This window comes from Pinus tabuliformis, chromosome 9 (genome assembly GCF_031772625.1).
Source record: "Pinus tabuliformis cultivar Carrire ecotype Pingquan chromosome 9, CPIR1, whole genome shotgun sequence".
Classification (NCBI taxonomy): Eukaryota; Viridiplantae; Streptophyta; class Pinopsida; order Pinales; family Pinaceae; genus Pinus; species Pinus tabuliformis.
In genome coordinates, this window is record NC_142307.1 from 1,846,397,312 (window position 1) to 1,846,414,601 (window position 17,290).

Here is a 17,290-nt window from a genome sequence, read left to right on the forward strand (position 1 = left end):
CTATCAATCATATCATATTCTAAAATTAGTCCTGATGATGGACCCCCTTTGGGGTTTGAAACGTCGACAGAATGAACATGATACTGTGGATAATCCGGATCATGCTATTTGGGTCATATTGTAGGGGGTGGTGAATTGAAGATAGATCCCTCTGAGGTCGAAGTCATTGTGAACTGGCCTAAACCCAAATCTGCTACAGAAGTTAGGAGTTTCCTAGGAGCAACACAATATTGGAAAAAGTTTATTGTTAACTTTTCTTTGATTGCAGCTCCCTTACGTGCTTTAACAGGATTGAACAAGGTGTTTCAATGGGGAGGCAAACAACAGAAAGCCTTCGACACCTTAAAAGAAAAAATTAGTACAACACCAGTTCTAGCACTGCCAGATCTTCAACGTCCATTTGAGATTGAAACAGATGCCAATGACTATGCCATGGGAGCAATGTTGATGCAACACGGTAAACCCATATGCTACCATTTTGAGACATTTAATTCTGCAGTGGTTAATTATCCCACATATGATAAAGAATTGTATGCATTAGTGTAGAGTGTGAAAAAGTGGAAACATTATCTAATGGACAAAGAAACAATTATACATACAGATCATCAACCACTTCAATATTTGCACTCACAAACTAAATTGCAGCAATGAAGACATTATAGCTGGATGGGTTTCCTACAACAATTTCATCTTGTCATCAGATATAAGAAAGGCATACACAATAAGGTTGCAGATATGCTATCAAGACCAATCGTAAATGCATTTACTATACTTAAGCATAACTCAGTAATGCATGAAAGCTACATTGAACAATATGCTCAAGATGTAGATTTTAAAGATGTATATGCAACCTTAAGTCATGGCAAACAAGTAGAAGAATTGGATTATTATGTTAAGGACCAACTCTTGTATCATTTGGGAAAGTTATGCATTCCACAAAGTTCAAACTGAAAGAGTTAACATAATCCGAGAGCATATACTTCTCTTATATCAGGTCATTTTGGTGTAAGTAAAACAGTTGCACAACTGCAAAGATTCTGCTATTAGCTTAGAATGCATGAAACAGTTTCTAGATATATAAAAGGGTGTACCATGTGTGCTAAAAGCAAGCCCAGTAATAGAAAATTAGGCTTGTACACTCCACTTCCAGTTCCTTCTCGTCCTTGGGAAAGTGTTTCCATGGACTTTGTTGGGGGATTGCCAAAATCTAGAAAAGGTCATGATTATTTATATGTTATTGTGGATAGGTTCAGCACAATGTATATTCTGATACCTTGTAACAAGCAGGTTACAGCTGAACAAACAACGAAGTTGTTCTTTCAGCATGTATGGGTTCATTTTGGGTTACCCACTTCCATTGTATCTGATTGAGATTCTCGATTTGTTGGGAAGTTTTTGTCAAGTCTGTGGGAACTGATGGACACCAAATTGAAGAAGAGCACAACATTTCATCCACAAACAGATGGCCAAAAAGAGGTAGTCAACAGGATAGTGATCCAGTTGCTCAGGGGCTATTGTAGCAAGCATCCCAAGCTTTGGGATGAACATTTGTGTTATGTGCAACATGCTTACAATCGTGCCAAACACTCTTCTACTCAGAGATCTCCTTTTGAGACTTGTTTTGGTTTTACACCAAAGTCTCCCATGGATTTTGTCTTTGGAAAAGACATAGCAATTGATGGACACAGTGATGTGAACAAAGCAACCAAATTCATTGAACAGATCCAAGAAATTCATCAGGCAGTACAGGAACAGTTGGAAAGAAGCCAGGGCAAGTACAAGGCAAGGCATGATAAGCATCGAATTGAGCATAGCTTCCAAGTTGGTGATCAAGTCTGGTTGTACATCAGCAAAGACAGAATGCAAGGTGAAGGTAAGAAGCTGAAGCCAATAAGGTATGGGCCTTTCATGATACTTGAGAAAATTGGTGAAAATGCTTTTCGCCTTGATTTGCCAGCTTATATGCATATCTATTCAGTCATAAATGCAGAGAACTTAACACTGTATGAACCTTCATTGATTGAAGATCCCGAAGAGCAAAGTCAGTTGCCTTCTATTAATGATCTGTTACCTGAATATCTCAATGAGTTGCAGGAAGACACAGTTCTGGACAGGAAGGTGAGAACTACACGCAGAGGGGATGTTGAGTACCTGAGAATCGGACTTAGGTTGAAAACCAAGCAGTGCACGATGGATAGAGATTGGACAAGTGAGGAAGCTGTATCCTCACTTGATCGATGCTTAAAAACCAACTTTTGGTGGTCCAAAAGCTTTTTCAGTGAAAAGGCGTGATCCAAAATGGATCCTAAAACCCTCTAAGTATTCCTATAATAAAAAACTATTGCAAGGGATGAAGCTTTAACAATGGCAGAAAACACTATCGGGAGATTAAAAAAACATGAAGAAAATGATGAAAACAGAGCTATCGGCGGCTTGAATAACTTTGCACAGGAGTCGTCGGATCTGGCCAATCAACGGTCCAGATCCGATCGGCATATCGCAATTGGCGATGGCAAGCGGGGGTTATCGGAGGTGGCCATATGACAGTTGCGATAACGATCAATGCGGGTCAACAAGGACCGTCGATCAGGGGCGTAGTTCGACGGCCTAGGTTAACTCGCGATATCGCATCGACAGAAAAGGATCGCTTACCAAACTGCCTGGGGACTATGCGATATGCGATTGCGACATGTGGAATTGCATCGGAGCGATACAAAGGAGTGGGGGCCGATACACTTGCGACTTGCTATAGCCGGACTCGACGGGGTTATGAATGAAATTTAATAAATTTTGAGTTTCGGTAAATGGGTTTTTCTTTGTATTTCACGTTTTCTATAAATAAACGAATTACAAAGGAAAATGCACCAATGCGATAAAACCGAACCTGAAAGGGTTTATGAATGCAATATTATAACATTTCATGTCCGATATGGAGCATTTTTTGCGGGTTTTTTGTGTATTAGGGATTTTTCATAATAAACCTAAATACAAAGGAAACCCTGACCAAGCGATTTGTGATAGCGATATAAGGGCGGACCTGATGGATTATAGGGTGGATTCGATGTGATTTCAAGTCCGATAGGAAGCGTTTTACAATGTTTTACGTGTATTTCTCTGTGTAAATAGAGAACACGATATCTTGGGATTTCAATGCGTCGATGGTCCCTTCCGTTGCAGAACAAGTGGCCACCTTCCTTGAAGGTGTTAACAAATGATTGCTTAACGCTCAGAGGGGATTTGAGTGGACAGAGGCCGGAAGCCACAGAGCCCGAAAGGGAAAAACAAATAGACAAGTGTCGATGGCTTAAAAAGCCATTGAATGACAGAGAAAGGGCAAGAGAGCAGAAGAGCTAAGACAGAGAGGAAAATAGAGACAAAGAGTCAGGGAGGAGAGTCTGTGTACTCAGAAAGACTTGGGGAATCCAAGTAAAACATTGTTGTTTTGTATCTGTTGTGTTAAGACTCAAATTGAGCTCACTTTGTAAAACTCTGCTCTTGAAGACATAATAGAGAGGTCACAACTAAAGGCTGGACTAGGAGACGTAGCCCAGGAGTTTTGGGTGAACTTTTTGATTATTTTGTTATGTGTGTATGTCTATTATGTTTCTCTAATTTCTCCTTGTCTATATTATTTGCAATCTTGTCGATCCGTTGCACTAAGTAGTATAGGCAAATCCTACACGAGTCTGTAATACCTTAAAAGTAATCTAAGATCTCATTTTCAGATTAGGGGATTTATCACTGAGTTTGCGGTAGACATGACCGTGAGCTACAGCGAAGCGGAACGACGCTTTCTCAAAAGATCGCGAGGTAAGTATATTAAGTCTTTGAATATTTGGATTAAGTTGCTATTGTGTGAAAAGAGGGTCATGCGAATACATTATTGTTTGGGACGACGCAGAGTGGAAAGATCTACAAAAATAGCAAAGAATTAGAAAACAATCCCTTAATTTCACCTTCGCGAGAGAGCGAGGAAGAGCTGGCTAAGGTCTCTCCGAGAAGCGTGGTCAGTTTGATAAGGCAATGCATTCCACGGTTACCACCTCCACCCATGCCACCATCCGCTTCACCTCCCTCACCTCCATCTCCACCCACTCCACCTCCACAACCTCCATAGTTCAGTATGGCGAGCGCGATCAAACTACTAGTATTCAGAGGGGTAGGGAATGAAGATCCAGACCAATTCTTGTTCGTGTTAAGAGCAGTATGGGAAGCACAAGGTGTTACAGATGACAATATTAAGAAGGCTACATTGGTGAGCGCACTGCAGGATCGCGCCTTGACCTGGTATATCAAGCACTCTAACGACCACCCAAACGTAGGGATAGCAGAGATCCAGAATGCGTTGAACAGAGAATTTAGCCGGCCGAAATCAGAGACACAGTCAATCATTGGGTTTAAAGAGATCGCAATGCTCCCGGGCGAGACTCCCTGGGATCTGGATTAGCGGCTGAAGAGTATGATCCGCGAAGCCAACATGACGCTGACAAATGGATAGCATCGCGCATGGTTTGTGGCATCTCTGACACCGCACTTGAGGACGACGCTGTCACAATAGAAACTTTCCACCAGGCTGAAGCATTGGAAATGGCGATGAGGTTGCAGGAGACCCCGATACAAGACCCAGGGTTGAGAGTTAAACAAATCCACGCGCAACTACAGAACCTATGCCTGGAAATGTAAAATTTGAAGCAGGATAGGGCACCGCGGCCAGAGGCATGTGAGGAAGTATGGTGCATAAAATGCATAGGCCAGGGCCATGACAAGGATCACTGTCTAGTGTTCGCAAACTACTTTGCAGGAGGGGGGCCAATGCCATTGAGACTAGAGGCATAGGAAGGGCCGAGTATGGCACTCGCGTTATGGTGTGCGATCTGTCAGATAGCAGGAAAACACACGACGGATAATTGTCATTTATTACAGAAGTATACATAGATGCCCCAGTAGTTGTTTTTTAATTTCTGCAGGTCGGTAGGCCACAACGAGCGCACTTGTCGTAGCTACGAGCTAATGATGGATCGGACCCCAGCCTATAGGATGCAGACAAAAATGTGAGCCCTCGACCCAGCTGCGGGGTGGCGCGCGCTGGATTTCATGGGCGAGGTCGAGGACGAGGAGGAATGGGACCAGGAAGGGGCCGCGGATAGTTAATTTATTACAATTGCGGAGGACCAGGGCACTATGCCCGCGATTGTACCAACTCGACGAGGATATCCTGTTCGTATTGTGCTCAGTTTGATCATGAAACAATAGATTGTCCTACGTTGATCACACAGATGCGCAAAAAAGGGTATTCGAGCCTCCTTCGACTTAGAATATACAAATGATGAGGTTTGAACCGCGTGAAGAAGACCCGAATGTGAACATGGTGCTCAGAAGCAGTGCGACCGTAGGGAACGATAAGGGGAAGCAGCCAGAGGAAGATACATGGGCTTGCAAGGCTCTTGCAAAGGAACCTGAGTTTGACATAGAATGCACAAAGGAGATGTTCATGGAAGCTAAGAAGAGCTTCACGGAGGCCTCCACTTCAAGTAGTAAGGATCAACCAGAGCCAGGGATGGATCCTTCAGTGCTTACTACCTTTTTGGAGACATGCATGAAACTGTTGCGTGACAACAAGGCGGTTAAAGGACTACAGGAACTGATCACTAGGTGTGCGGGGTCAAGGGAACCGCGCATCATCCGGAAGTTGGGGAAGCATGCATTGCGCATTGGAAGAAAAATGAGGTTGACTGCACAGATTGGGGAATATGAAATGGATCAGATAATCCTAGATCTGGGTTTGGACGCGAATGTATTACCGAAGCAAACATGGGAATGTATGGGCAGGCCCGCATTGCAGTAGTCCCCTATTCAATTACGAATGGAGAACCAACAAAAGATTTTGCCCATGGGAAGGTTGCAAGGAGTAACAGTTGATATTGAAGGCGCGAGCACACAGACGAATTTTGAAATAATAGAGATTGGCGATGACAACAATCCCTATCCTGCATTGTTAGGAATACACTGGGCCACCGATATGAACGGAGTCATCAACCTGAAGAAGCGGAAGATGATATTCGAGAAAAAGTCATTACGCATAGTAGTCCCGCTAGACCTAGCCGAAGGAGCACGCTACACTGAACCAGTGCACGACGATGAGCTGGATTGTATTTACAAGATAATTGCGCGAGACCAGGATTGGGTGAATCCGACTGCAGATGGGAGAATCTCGTGGGAGCACGAAAGCTCCTGCACTTCGGATTCAAATGAAGAAGTAGAGCGCTGGCAGAATCGGTTGCATGAAGTGACAACGTTGAATTGCAACATGATGATTAGATCACTGCGTTGCGTGACAACAGAGACACGAGAGCTGCTGACATATGATGGGTTGACAGCAGTGGATGAATTCCTGGGCAAATTTGAAAGCATGGTACCTGAACAACAGCGGTTCGACGCGTTGAAATGGGCATTGCGCGCAACACCCGCACGATGGTGGGGTACACATCAAGGCAATTTTGAGGATTGGTGTGGATGTAAAATGATTTGGGAAACCAAAACTCCGTTTGGAAGACAAATATGATGGACAAGATGACCCACGCACGCACCTCGTGAAATGGACCAAGGTCTACGGGGAAGAGCCACAGCCTGAATGGGTACACTTATTCTACCATACCCTGGATGTCATACCCATGAACTGGTATATTGAGATAGAACTCCGGCATGGTACGGGCGAATGGGATGTCTTGCGCGAGGGATTTTTGCTAACATTCACATTTGAAGACCGGTGGTCAGATACTGTTGATGATGCAGTAAAAGCCGCCATCTTCAAAATACCTCAGGAGCCACTGGAAATGCTTCAACCAGTATGGGCTACCTAGTTAAGTAACGCCCTAGAATGTTATAACATGCAGGTAGAGGAGGATGATGATGACCCCTAAAATATTAATATTCCAGGAACTGAAGGCTGTCGCGAGGTTCGAGGACCACTAATTGAGGATCTTGACATCACCGCGCCGCTAAAAACAACGCAGGCAAACATTGGCACAGAAGCGGAGCCGAAGTATGCGACACTTGGGGATTATTGGGACGATGCTATAGTAGATAAGGTCGTTGAGTTACTCTGCGAATATCAAGATTTGTTCCCGACCAAAATCATAGACTTAAAAGGGATCATTGGCGACTTAGGGATGATGAAGATCACTTTGGAACAAGACGCGAAGCTAGTTAAGCAGCGACCTTACCGCTTGAACCCAAAGTATAAAGAAAAGGTCTGCGACGAGTTAGACAAAATGCTCGCAGCCAGAATTATTGAACCAGTAGAAGAATCTGATTGGGTGAGTCCTATGGTAGTGCAGGAGAAAAAACAGAAAGGCGAAATAAGAATATGCGTGGACCTTAGGAAGCTTAACGACGCTTGTGTTCATGATCCATTCCCGACACCATTCACAGATGAAGTATTGGAGAATGTTGGCAGTTAGGAAGCTTACTCATTCACGGATGGCTTCTCAGGGTACCATCAGATCAAGATCGCGCTGGAAGATAGGAGGAAAACAACCTTCGCAACCGAATGGGGCTGCTTTCAGTACACCGTAATGCCCTTTGGATTGGAGAACGTGCTTGCCATATTCTCGCGCATAGTGGTAGCGGCGTTCAAAGAATACATCCACAAGTTCTTGGAAGTCTATCTGGACGATTAGATTGTCATTGGATTAGTTAAACACCATGTTGCGAGCCTACCTCTGATGCTGGATACTTGCCGCCAACACCAGATTGCGCTGAACCTTAAAAAGTGCACCTTCCTCATTCCCTTTGGAAACTTGTTAGGCCATGTGGTCTGCAAACAAGGTCTGATGGTGGACCCCGCGAAGATTGCTGTTATTTTGAATTTGGAAGCACTGTGTAGTGTCAAACAATTATGCACTACTTTGGGGCACACTGGCTACTATAGGAAGTTTATCAAAAGCTACGCTCAAATAACAGCGCCGATGGAGAAACTATTGAAGAAGGATGCTACATATTGTTGGAATGATGATTCCATGAAAAGTTTGGATGTCCTCAAGGAGAAACTGGCATCCGCTCCCATTCTGGTCTTTCCAAGATGGGACGTGGAATTTCATGTACATGTTGATGCGCCGTGTATTGTGTTAGGAGTCGTACTCACATAGGAGGGTGCGGAAGGAGTGGATCACCTGATCGCGTTTGCAAGTCGGAGACTGTCCAAAGCCAAAAAGAACTACTCTACCACTGAGCACGAAGGGCTTGCAATGGTGTACGCGCTCCAAAAATTCCGACACTATTTACTTGGCAGACATTTCAAGATGTATACCGACCATTCCGCGTTGAAATACCTGGTGAACAAGCCTATGTTGGGGGGGCACATATGTAGATGGCTTCTACTGTTTCAAGAATATGATTTTGAAGTCATAGTGAAGTCGGGACGCCTAAATTCAAGACTCGATCACTTGTCATGAATAGAGACAAGCGAGGAACCAACGAATTTGGAGGAGGGACTATCGGATGCACAACTCTTTGTAATGCACGTCGCGGACGACCATTTCGAAGATATAATCCTTTTTTTAACCACAGGGACTGTGCCGAAGGAATACTCCGTCCAACAGAAGAAGGAATTGGTGGTACGCGCGGCGGACTTTTCTGTCATCGCGGGGCACCTTTACAAAATGGGAAACGATGAGATATTGCGAAGATATGTACCCGAGTTTGAACAAGGACATATCCTCGCAGAAGCACATGGGGGTGCTGCAGGAGGACACTATGCAGGACGCGCGATTGCACAAAAGATTCTTCGCGCAGGGTTGTGGTGGCCAACCCTGCACCAAGATTCGAAAGCACATTGTCGGGCCTGCGATATCTGTCAAAGGACTGGAAAACCATCACGAAGGGACGAGATGCCACTCAATCCACAAATGACATTGCAATTGTTCGAAAAATGGGCAATCGACTTTGTGGAACTGATCAAACCGTAGGGAAAGACAGGTGCGCGCTACATAATCACCGCGACCGTGTACTTAACACGGTGGGCGGAAGCACAACTAGTTAAGGACTGCATAGCCGCTACGGCTGCAAAGTTTTTGTTCGATAATGTGTTGACACGATTTGGGTGCCCAAAAATCTTGATGAGTGACCGCGGAACGCACTTCTTGAACGAAACCATTAGTGCACTCACTGAGGAGTTCCAGGTGTATCATCAACAAAGTACACTGTATCACCCGCAAGCTAATGGGACAGTAGAGGCATTCAACAAAATACTGGAGATTGCGCTGACCAAAGTATGTGACGCACAACAAAACGGCTGGGACCTATGCATACCTACCGTATTATGGGCATACAGAACCACGTGCAAAAAATTGACGGGTCAGACACCTTTCAGGTTAGTCTATGGCACGGACACTGACATGCCGATGGAATACATCGTACCCAGTTTGCGAATAGCAGCACTTACAGACATGTCAGACCGCGAAGCCTTGGAAGAGAGGCTCGCACAATTAGAAGAACTCGAGGAAGAATGATTTTTGGCGGGATTTCATCAGTAGGTACAAAACAACGTGAAAAGGCTTGGCACGATCGTCATATGAAGTTGCGCACCTTCAAGGTCAATGACTTAGTACTGCTGTACAATAGTAAATTCGACAAATTCCTAGGAAAGTTCCAAATGCACTGGTTGGGACCATATGTGGTAAAAGAGGTCACAGACGGAGGCGCGGTCCAGCTAGTCAAACTCAATGGAGAACCCTTCCCAGGAAAAGTAAACGGCAGTCGCCTGAAACCCTACACGGGTGGGCCGGCTATCTGACTAATCGACCAAAGCACAGCCCTCGCGACTCGAGAAGTCAGACAGGGGTGCGGGACTATGAACACAAACACTAGTAGCCGGTACCAAAGAAGAGAATTGAGTCAGATGCAGATGATTCGGGAGCAGAAATGGAGTAGATCCAGCAGACGACTGAACAATATGCCGCGGACACCCAAGTTGCGCGAGACCTGCTGGATGGACTTCGCGCAAAGATCTCTACACCAGCAGAGTGACTCGGGACGAGTCACGATGATTGTGTTGGGGGCCTGTTGCACAGCGGATCCCCCCCACAGCATGTTTTTGGGGCTTAAAGCTCGAGTTTTGGTCAATGTAATGTAAAGACTCCACGAAGTACGGGCGCGGAGCGTGAAAGTCTAGGATGAATCATAGGGTTGTCCGCCTTAAGAATTGTAAAATAATGTAAAGTTGTGTCGGCCTACCTATGGTTCGTGGACCATGGGATTGTATAAATAGAGCGAGGCTCTAAGGGTAAGGATAGTTCTTTTGGGTACAAAGTAATAGATGGATGAAAGGCATGGTCAGAGGATAGAAGTGGATTTGAAGTGTATTGGGTCGTAGTAGTAGGAAGAGGCTCTGCAGCTGAGTGCGCAGAGACCTAGTAGAGTCCGCAGCTGAGTGCGCGGACCCCTGTAGCTGAGTGCGCAGAGACTTAGTAGAGTCCGCAGCTGAGTGCGCGGATCCCTGCAGCTGAGTGCGTAGGGCAGAGTCGGGTCTGTAATTGGGTTGAACTTGAAAAAGGGTTATTAATAAAGATAAGTTTGATTCAGAGTATTGTGCATCTGTTCGTGGATCTATATTTTGATGTTATGCCTTATTTTTATCTGGTTATTTATATGGGCGCACTTGATAAACACTGGTATGAATGCTTATGTCTGAAAACATTCTAAGTAATTAGCGAACAAAACCTAATTAAGGAAGACTTGGGTAACTAACACGGGTCGCACTGCGGCTAGAGCTGCGAGAAGGCAGTACCACAGGACGCAAAGGGCTCGCTGGTGCACATAGCCCAGTAAGCGTGAAGGTTGAATCGCATCCCTATCGCCCCATATCAGACATCCCCAGGGTGCAGAAACCTGGTTCTAGCATCCTCCCATACTACTTCGGGTGAGACCTTAGTCCGCGCTCCGTGGACTGTTGCCGAAAGGGCCAGTAGTACCGGGATTTGTTTGGCTAACTCACTTCTGAACCTGGGTCAGGGCCTACATAGCCAACACATATAACCCGACCTTTAAAACCAATACAGATATTATCCAGTTTCTCCATAAGCCTTTCCATATCTAATCTCCTTATTATTCTTCTTGTTCTTATTTGAAATTTTAAGACACATTTTGTCCAGTCATGATTTTCACTGCCCAATGATTGTGTTCCAGTAGAGGTGGACTTGTTTCTTATTATACATTCTCCACCTCCCTTGCTCTTTTATCTAGCTTGATGCCACTTCTCTCACAAAGTTCTCAAACAGCAATGGCTCAATGTAATGAGCTATCCTGTCTACTTTCATGCTTGGCCTTTAATCATCATTTTTGTGAGACCCTTCGCCTTTCAGTTTTACCTTGAGACTTTTATTTACCCCAGTTAATTCCTTTCACTTATTAATGAATGCATGGACTTACTTTCTGGTTCTTTACTGGGCTGTTATTCCCAACAGGATTGTCAAACTCTTTTTGGACTCCCGAGTTTTGATGAGTCACTACTGAAAAGAGTAACTCCTAGAGACTCTTCTATCACACTCCCCACTCATGGGACTCCTTTGAAACTCTCCAGATTCCTCTGAAACTCAGCAGACTCCTGTGAAACTTGCCAGTGCATATTTTGAGTCTTTTTTCTCTTTTTGCTGAATCTAAAAAAGTCCGCCAAGTCTCACCAAATCACACGCCAGCTGAGTCTTGGAAGTGTCAGAGTCTGACAATGTTGATTTACAATATACATTCTTTATAACTTCTTCACTGTCATTTATTGTAGATAATGGTTACTAAGCTTTCTTTGATTTTGACACCCTGTGCAAGGCCTTTATTTGCTCTACTAACCTTTTGAAAACATTACCAATGCTCTGTGCTTTTTTCCTATTTATCTTCCTTGAACAGTGCCTTAACGCATGCCCACTGTCCTCACAAATCCCCTAAATATAATATTTTTTCAATTCAGAATCTGATTCCATATCCAAAGTTTGTCTTAGTGGTGTATTTCTTCTGGGAAACCCTTGCTAAGATCAATATCAATGAAGATTCTGGTGAAGGTCATCATAGCTGCAATAGATTTCTTTGACAGAATATAAATCTGCTGATAGAATTGGCAGTTCTCCCAGGGACTCGAACAAAATTCACTCAGGGATAAAATCTCTGGATAAAATCTTATTCAAATACGAAATCTCCCTAGTAACTTTTCCTCCCAGTTGTAAAACCATGACAATTCTGTGACAGAAATGAAGTCTTTCTTGAGTCCAAGCTATTTATATCAGAAAACCATTTTTTTGTTCCTTTTTTCTCATACTTTAGTGTTTTCACGAACTGTGTATGAGCTACCTTCCACTTAACCAAGTATTCTTTTGGGAAATGCATTCTTGACAAATTAGAGTTGCGCTGTTTCCTTTTTCTGTCTTGAACATTTATGTCCCTTTCATGTCAGCGTGTTTCTGTAAAACACTTAGAAATACAAATAAGGTGGCTGCAGAGAGGAGGAATCTCAATATTTACTTGATCCTGTTTCTTCCCACTACTTGATAACGTATAGTCATGATAACATCCTGCAGGCTACAATCCTCATAATATTTCCTTGTTCTATTCCTATTACTGTAGAATAATATATATTTTTGTAATGTTGTGAATTTCTCTAGATCCACTGGTTTGTAAAAACCTTATTGACGAGATCTGTTTGACACATAATTCTTGCCAGAAGTTTCACTGAGGCAACTAAGTAGATGTAATCCCTTTCCTTTCTTTCTGAATCCCCTCACCCCATGCTTTCCAGTTCAATACTACATTTGTTTCCTCTTTCCAGAAACTACAGTCAATTTGACCATTTATATCTACGAGGAGATATTGATAATTTTTACACTTTGATGTTCAAATGTACCCCCAACAGTCTCATTTCTGTGATTCAATAACACTATTTTTTTGTCCACAGAAAAAAAACCGTAACTTTCATTAATAAAAACAAAAATTACACTTTGTAAACACATGTAAGTGTGTTATGCTGAAAAAGCTATGAAAGAGCATTCTTGTCTGATACAAAGCATCTAGTACAATATGAGCAGAGAATCAAGTCCCATTATCAGAGTCCCTGGCCCTATGCAATAACAACCAAGGCACGCAGATCCGTATGGCCTAATAACTGGCACGCAGGCCATAGTCTGTTGAAAAAACAAAAACAAAAAATAAGGCGTGCAGGCCCCCCAAGCCCCAGAAGGGATAGAAAAGAAAAGAAAAATAGTCGGTCAACATGCAGTGTGACTGCAAAAGAAACAAAAAAAGGGCCCGAAACCCACATCCAAGAGGTCACGATAACCTCAAACCGCAAGCCACGAACCCAAATGAAACCGGTGCAGAGGCTATGCAGGAAGCTGATGAGATAAGGCACAAAAAGGGGTTAAAAACCCCATCCAATCAACTCATCCCAGGAGAACGGCACAGCAAAACTGGCGAGAAACACAGCCCCAGCGTGAGCGCGTGTGGTCCATGAACCAGAGAGCCCTGCAAATAACCCCTGCAGCAGCATGGAAGGGCCGCCGAGCCCAGCAAAACCCCCGTGAATCCTTGCAGAAGTGGAGCAGGTGCCCAGAGCAGATAGAATGGCGGTGGGAAAAGCTGTGAGACAGACAAAACCACTACAAGATGCCCATTCCATGTGTGAGAGACCAAACAAGGAGGTAAAGCCACGAAATAGATCGAGTGAAGCTCCATCCCCTCTTAAACTCCACCAAACCGAGACTGGAGACACTGCTGCAACAGCATATCCAGCACGCACACCTGCAAGGGAAGAAGAAATGGTGGAGGAGGAGAGAGGGGCAAAAACAGGGGTAGAGCAGCTAGGGTTAGCCACGCACCCCTGTCGCCCCCTTCTGACTGATTGAATAACTCTATACATGTTTAACAATGTTGAAATTAGAACTATCATGATGAAATTGTTTCATTGCTGGCATCTACATGACTAAGGGATCTCACTACAATGATTTTAATTTTTTAGAGTGAAATCAGTTTTCACATATTAATGCTTCTTCACTCTCTTGCAATGGAAAGAAACTGAGATTCCATGGTATCTTTATTGGAGCTGAAATAACTGAAAGTTTGACTACTTAGTAAGGGTCAGAATTTGTGTTCCTTGTTCTCTCCTCTATTCACTGCTCTTTTCCAGTCTTCCTGTATATAGTGTCAAACATTCTTTACTTGACATTTCTTGCTGAAAAAACATCTAGAAATAAACCCATGTTATCATTTACAAAGTACACACCTTGGCAATATTATGCTTCATGTTTAATCTTGAATTAAAGGCAAGTCTGACATTTTCACATTAATGAGCAATGCAGATACTTGTTAGTGCTGGACCGGACAAACTGGAAGACAAATATGCTGACTTCACTCCTAGTACCTTATCTCTTTTTGAACTTACCATCAATAATTTTCAACTTCTTTCGGTGAGTGTTTTGCCACCAAGACATGTTTTTGATTCTTGGCATTGATCATGTTTCATTCAAAGGTCCTGAACTGTAATTCCATGTAATTTTATGATTGTTTGCCTGTTACAGTGGTGAAGTAGGAAAGTGGATTGCTTTTGTTGCTGTGGTATTAAGGCTATTTTTTCCAAGACATTTTCCAGGTATGGCATTTCACAGTTTGTAAATTTTTTATCAACACCTTGTTTTGAGATGTAAACTTTCAGAGTAGGGAGCAAGAATTTATAATGTGAGAGGAACGAGAAGAGGTGACTAAAACCTAGCTGATAGACTTGAAATGCAAAAAAACAGTGACATTTGGTTTTGGTTACATAATTACAATTTCCTTGGTTATGGCTATATGCCAACTTGATACTTGCTTTGTTAGAATTTTGCATTTGGTTAACTCGTGCTTGAAGTACCCGACAGCAAAATTGTGGTTTGCTGACTGTTAACTATAGAGAAACCTTTCCAATATTTTGAAGCCTTGGAAGTTCGTTCTATTTTCGCATGAATATTTTCACAGTTAACATTTTGATGTTGAGAGTTTCTTCTGGAATACTGTGTCTTCTCATTGAAGTTAAATTGAAATCAACTATTTATGTTAGTTGATCTTATTGGCTAGATTGAGCTAACTTTTATACTGCATACCTCCCAAATTTGATGCTACAAACATCGGTCCATAAACATTTGAATGAATCAGATCTGGAATCTCCTTAGATCTATGCTCACTCCTTGGGAAGGAAACCTTGGCATGCTTGCCAAGCATGTGCCATTTTCATACTCCAGGTTGCTCAATGATAAACTTGGAAGATTTGTGACTATCTTCCTCATAATGGGCAATGCTCTTTAATGTTGGTGCCTCATCATCTTGTGCCATAACTCACACAAGTTGTTACCCTTACGAAGTAAGGCTTGAATAGGTTCACCCTGTAACCTGTACAAATTTATTTCCCTAACCCCTATCACTTGTGCTACTTTTGGGCTAGATTCCTCCAGCCTGGTAAGGACTTGTCTATTCTTGAACTCTACTACATAACCGTTTCCGCCATAACCAAAAATGAAAGCAAATTTTTCTAGAGACTTGGAGCAAATAGAACATCATCAAAGTCTAAAGAGTTACTTGACTCAAGTTGGAACAGAATAGTACCAACTCCTACTACGAAGTACTTGACATCATCACCAAGCTCAACTTGTATTCCTGAATCTTGCTTTGTTAGACTAGAAACAACTGTTGAATTCATGTCACATGATGTGATGCTCCACTCTCCACATGCCACACATTCCTCAATACTGTATTGGTAGAGAGGCAAGACACTGTTGAAAAATCTTTTGCAAACTTGGCAACAAACTTGTTCGTTTGAGTTTCTATAGAGGCTGCTGATTTTTTGGTAGCATCGGATGTGCTCTAGCCATGAAGTTTGGTGGAAAGGCTAAGGCACATGAGATATCCAAGACCCATAAATCATTTGGAGAAATTCCACCCGAATGAAGAGATATTAAAATAATTAATATTTTTAATGGCTCCTTAAGTTTAAATTTAGGAAATAAAAATATTAATGTGTATTAATATAAAATGGGTGAGAAAGTTCTAAGTGACGAGAATCAAGCCAGTTCTAATCTTAGCCTTTGATTAGGACTTAATCTCGGTTTTTGAATCGTCAATAGGAAAAGTATAAGAGGAGGCTTGAGGGTTAGTTGGAGACACATAGAAGAGATCAAAGAGTTCGATTTTTCTGGGGCAAGGTTCGCTGAGAAAATCGAGCTAGTGATCTGAGTTGCAGTGAGGGGCAGTTCGGCAAGGGAACTTCAGTCCGAGGCTGAAGAATACATAGAAGAGAGGCAGAGCAGCACTGGGAGAGACAACGCAGTCCCAGAGAGGGTGACGCAGAGGCCGTAGGGGTTGACGCAAAAGCCGTAGGGGCTGACGCAGGCCCTTAGAGGCAGCGCTAGGGAGATTCTGTGGGGCAGAGAGGGAGCAGTTCAGAAAATCAACTTTCTGAGCAAGGGAGGCTCACTGTGGGGGTGACGCAGCTCCTAGACGAGGTGACGCAATTCCAGCGCAGATCTTGGAGAAGCCATCGTTGCCCAACACTGGGAACAACCCTGTCATCTGTGGGGGTTGATCATCTAGTTACTGAATTTGCTGGAATATCCGTCTCCGGATAGAGGTACTTATGCCAGGATTTTTCTCTATTGGGTGAGCCATATCTAACACCCTAGTTGTATTCAAGAATCTGCTTAATAATACAAACCCTCTATGTGTTGCACCGACTTTCCCGAATTGAGTTTTTTTGGGGACGATTGTCCAAAAATAACGGTGTCCCTTATGTGATTGTCTCAATGTATTTCAGTTCATGATATGTATGTATGTGTAGGCTGCAATTGTGTTTTACATCGATATTTATGTAATTAAATAACTTGTTAATGCAAAGAACAAGTAGGAGATGTTAAACCAGTAATTGCAGTTGGGTTTTTGATGTGTAGATTAAGAAATTTTCACAAAGGCTACTACTTTCCTTTGCCCTTCTTCTTGTTTGGACATTGTGATGCATAATGTCCAAACTTATGACAAATGAAGTACTTGATTTATTTCTTTCCTAGTTGTGAAGTTGACTCACTCTTTCTCTTACCGTTATTGGTTGCTTTTCATTGTCCTTGTTTCTCTGATCGAATAAGGTTAGGTTCTCGTCACCACCATTCTTGGGGGCCTTTGACTCCATCTGAGTCTCCTTATGGATAAAGTCATGCCACAATTTTTCAAAATTAGGAAGATGTTCACAAAGTACAAACTCCCTTGACAAACGGTTGCACAAACACTCGACAAA

General features: G+C 43.0%; 1 protein-coding gene across 1 annotated transcript in view; it reads left to right on the plus strand.

Annotated features, from left to right (window-relative positions):
* The window catches only part of LOC149156211 (cold-regulated 413 plasma membrane protein 2-like), a 77,366-nt gene that overhangs the window by 24,799 nt on the left and 35,277 nt on the right, over positions 1–17,290 (plus strand). The window contains exons 2-3 of the mRNA XM_089437995.1: positions 14,337–14,444; positions 14,556–14,626. Of these exons, the coding sequence (XP_089294121.1) occupies positions 14,337–14,444; positions 14,556–14,626 (179 nt within the window). The remainder of the gene's footprint in view (positions 1–14,336; positions 14,445–14,555; positions 14,627–17,290) is intronic.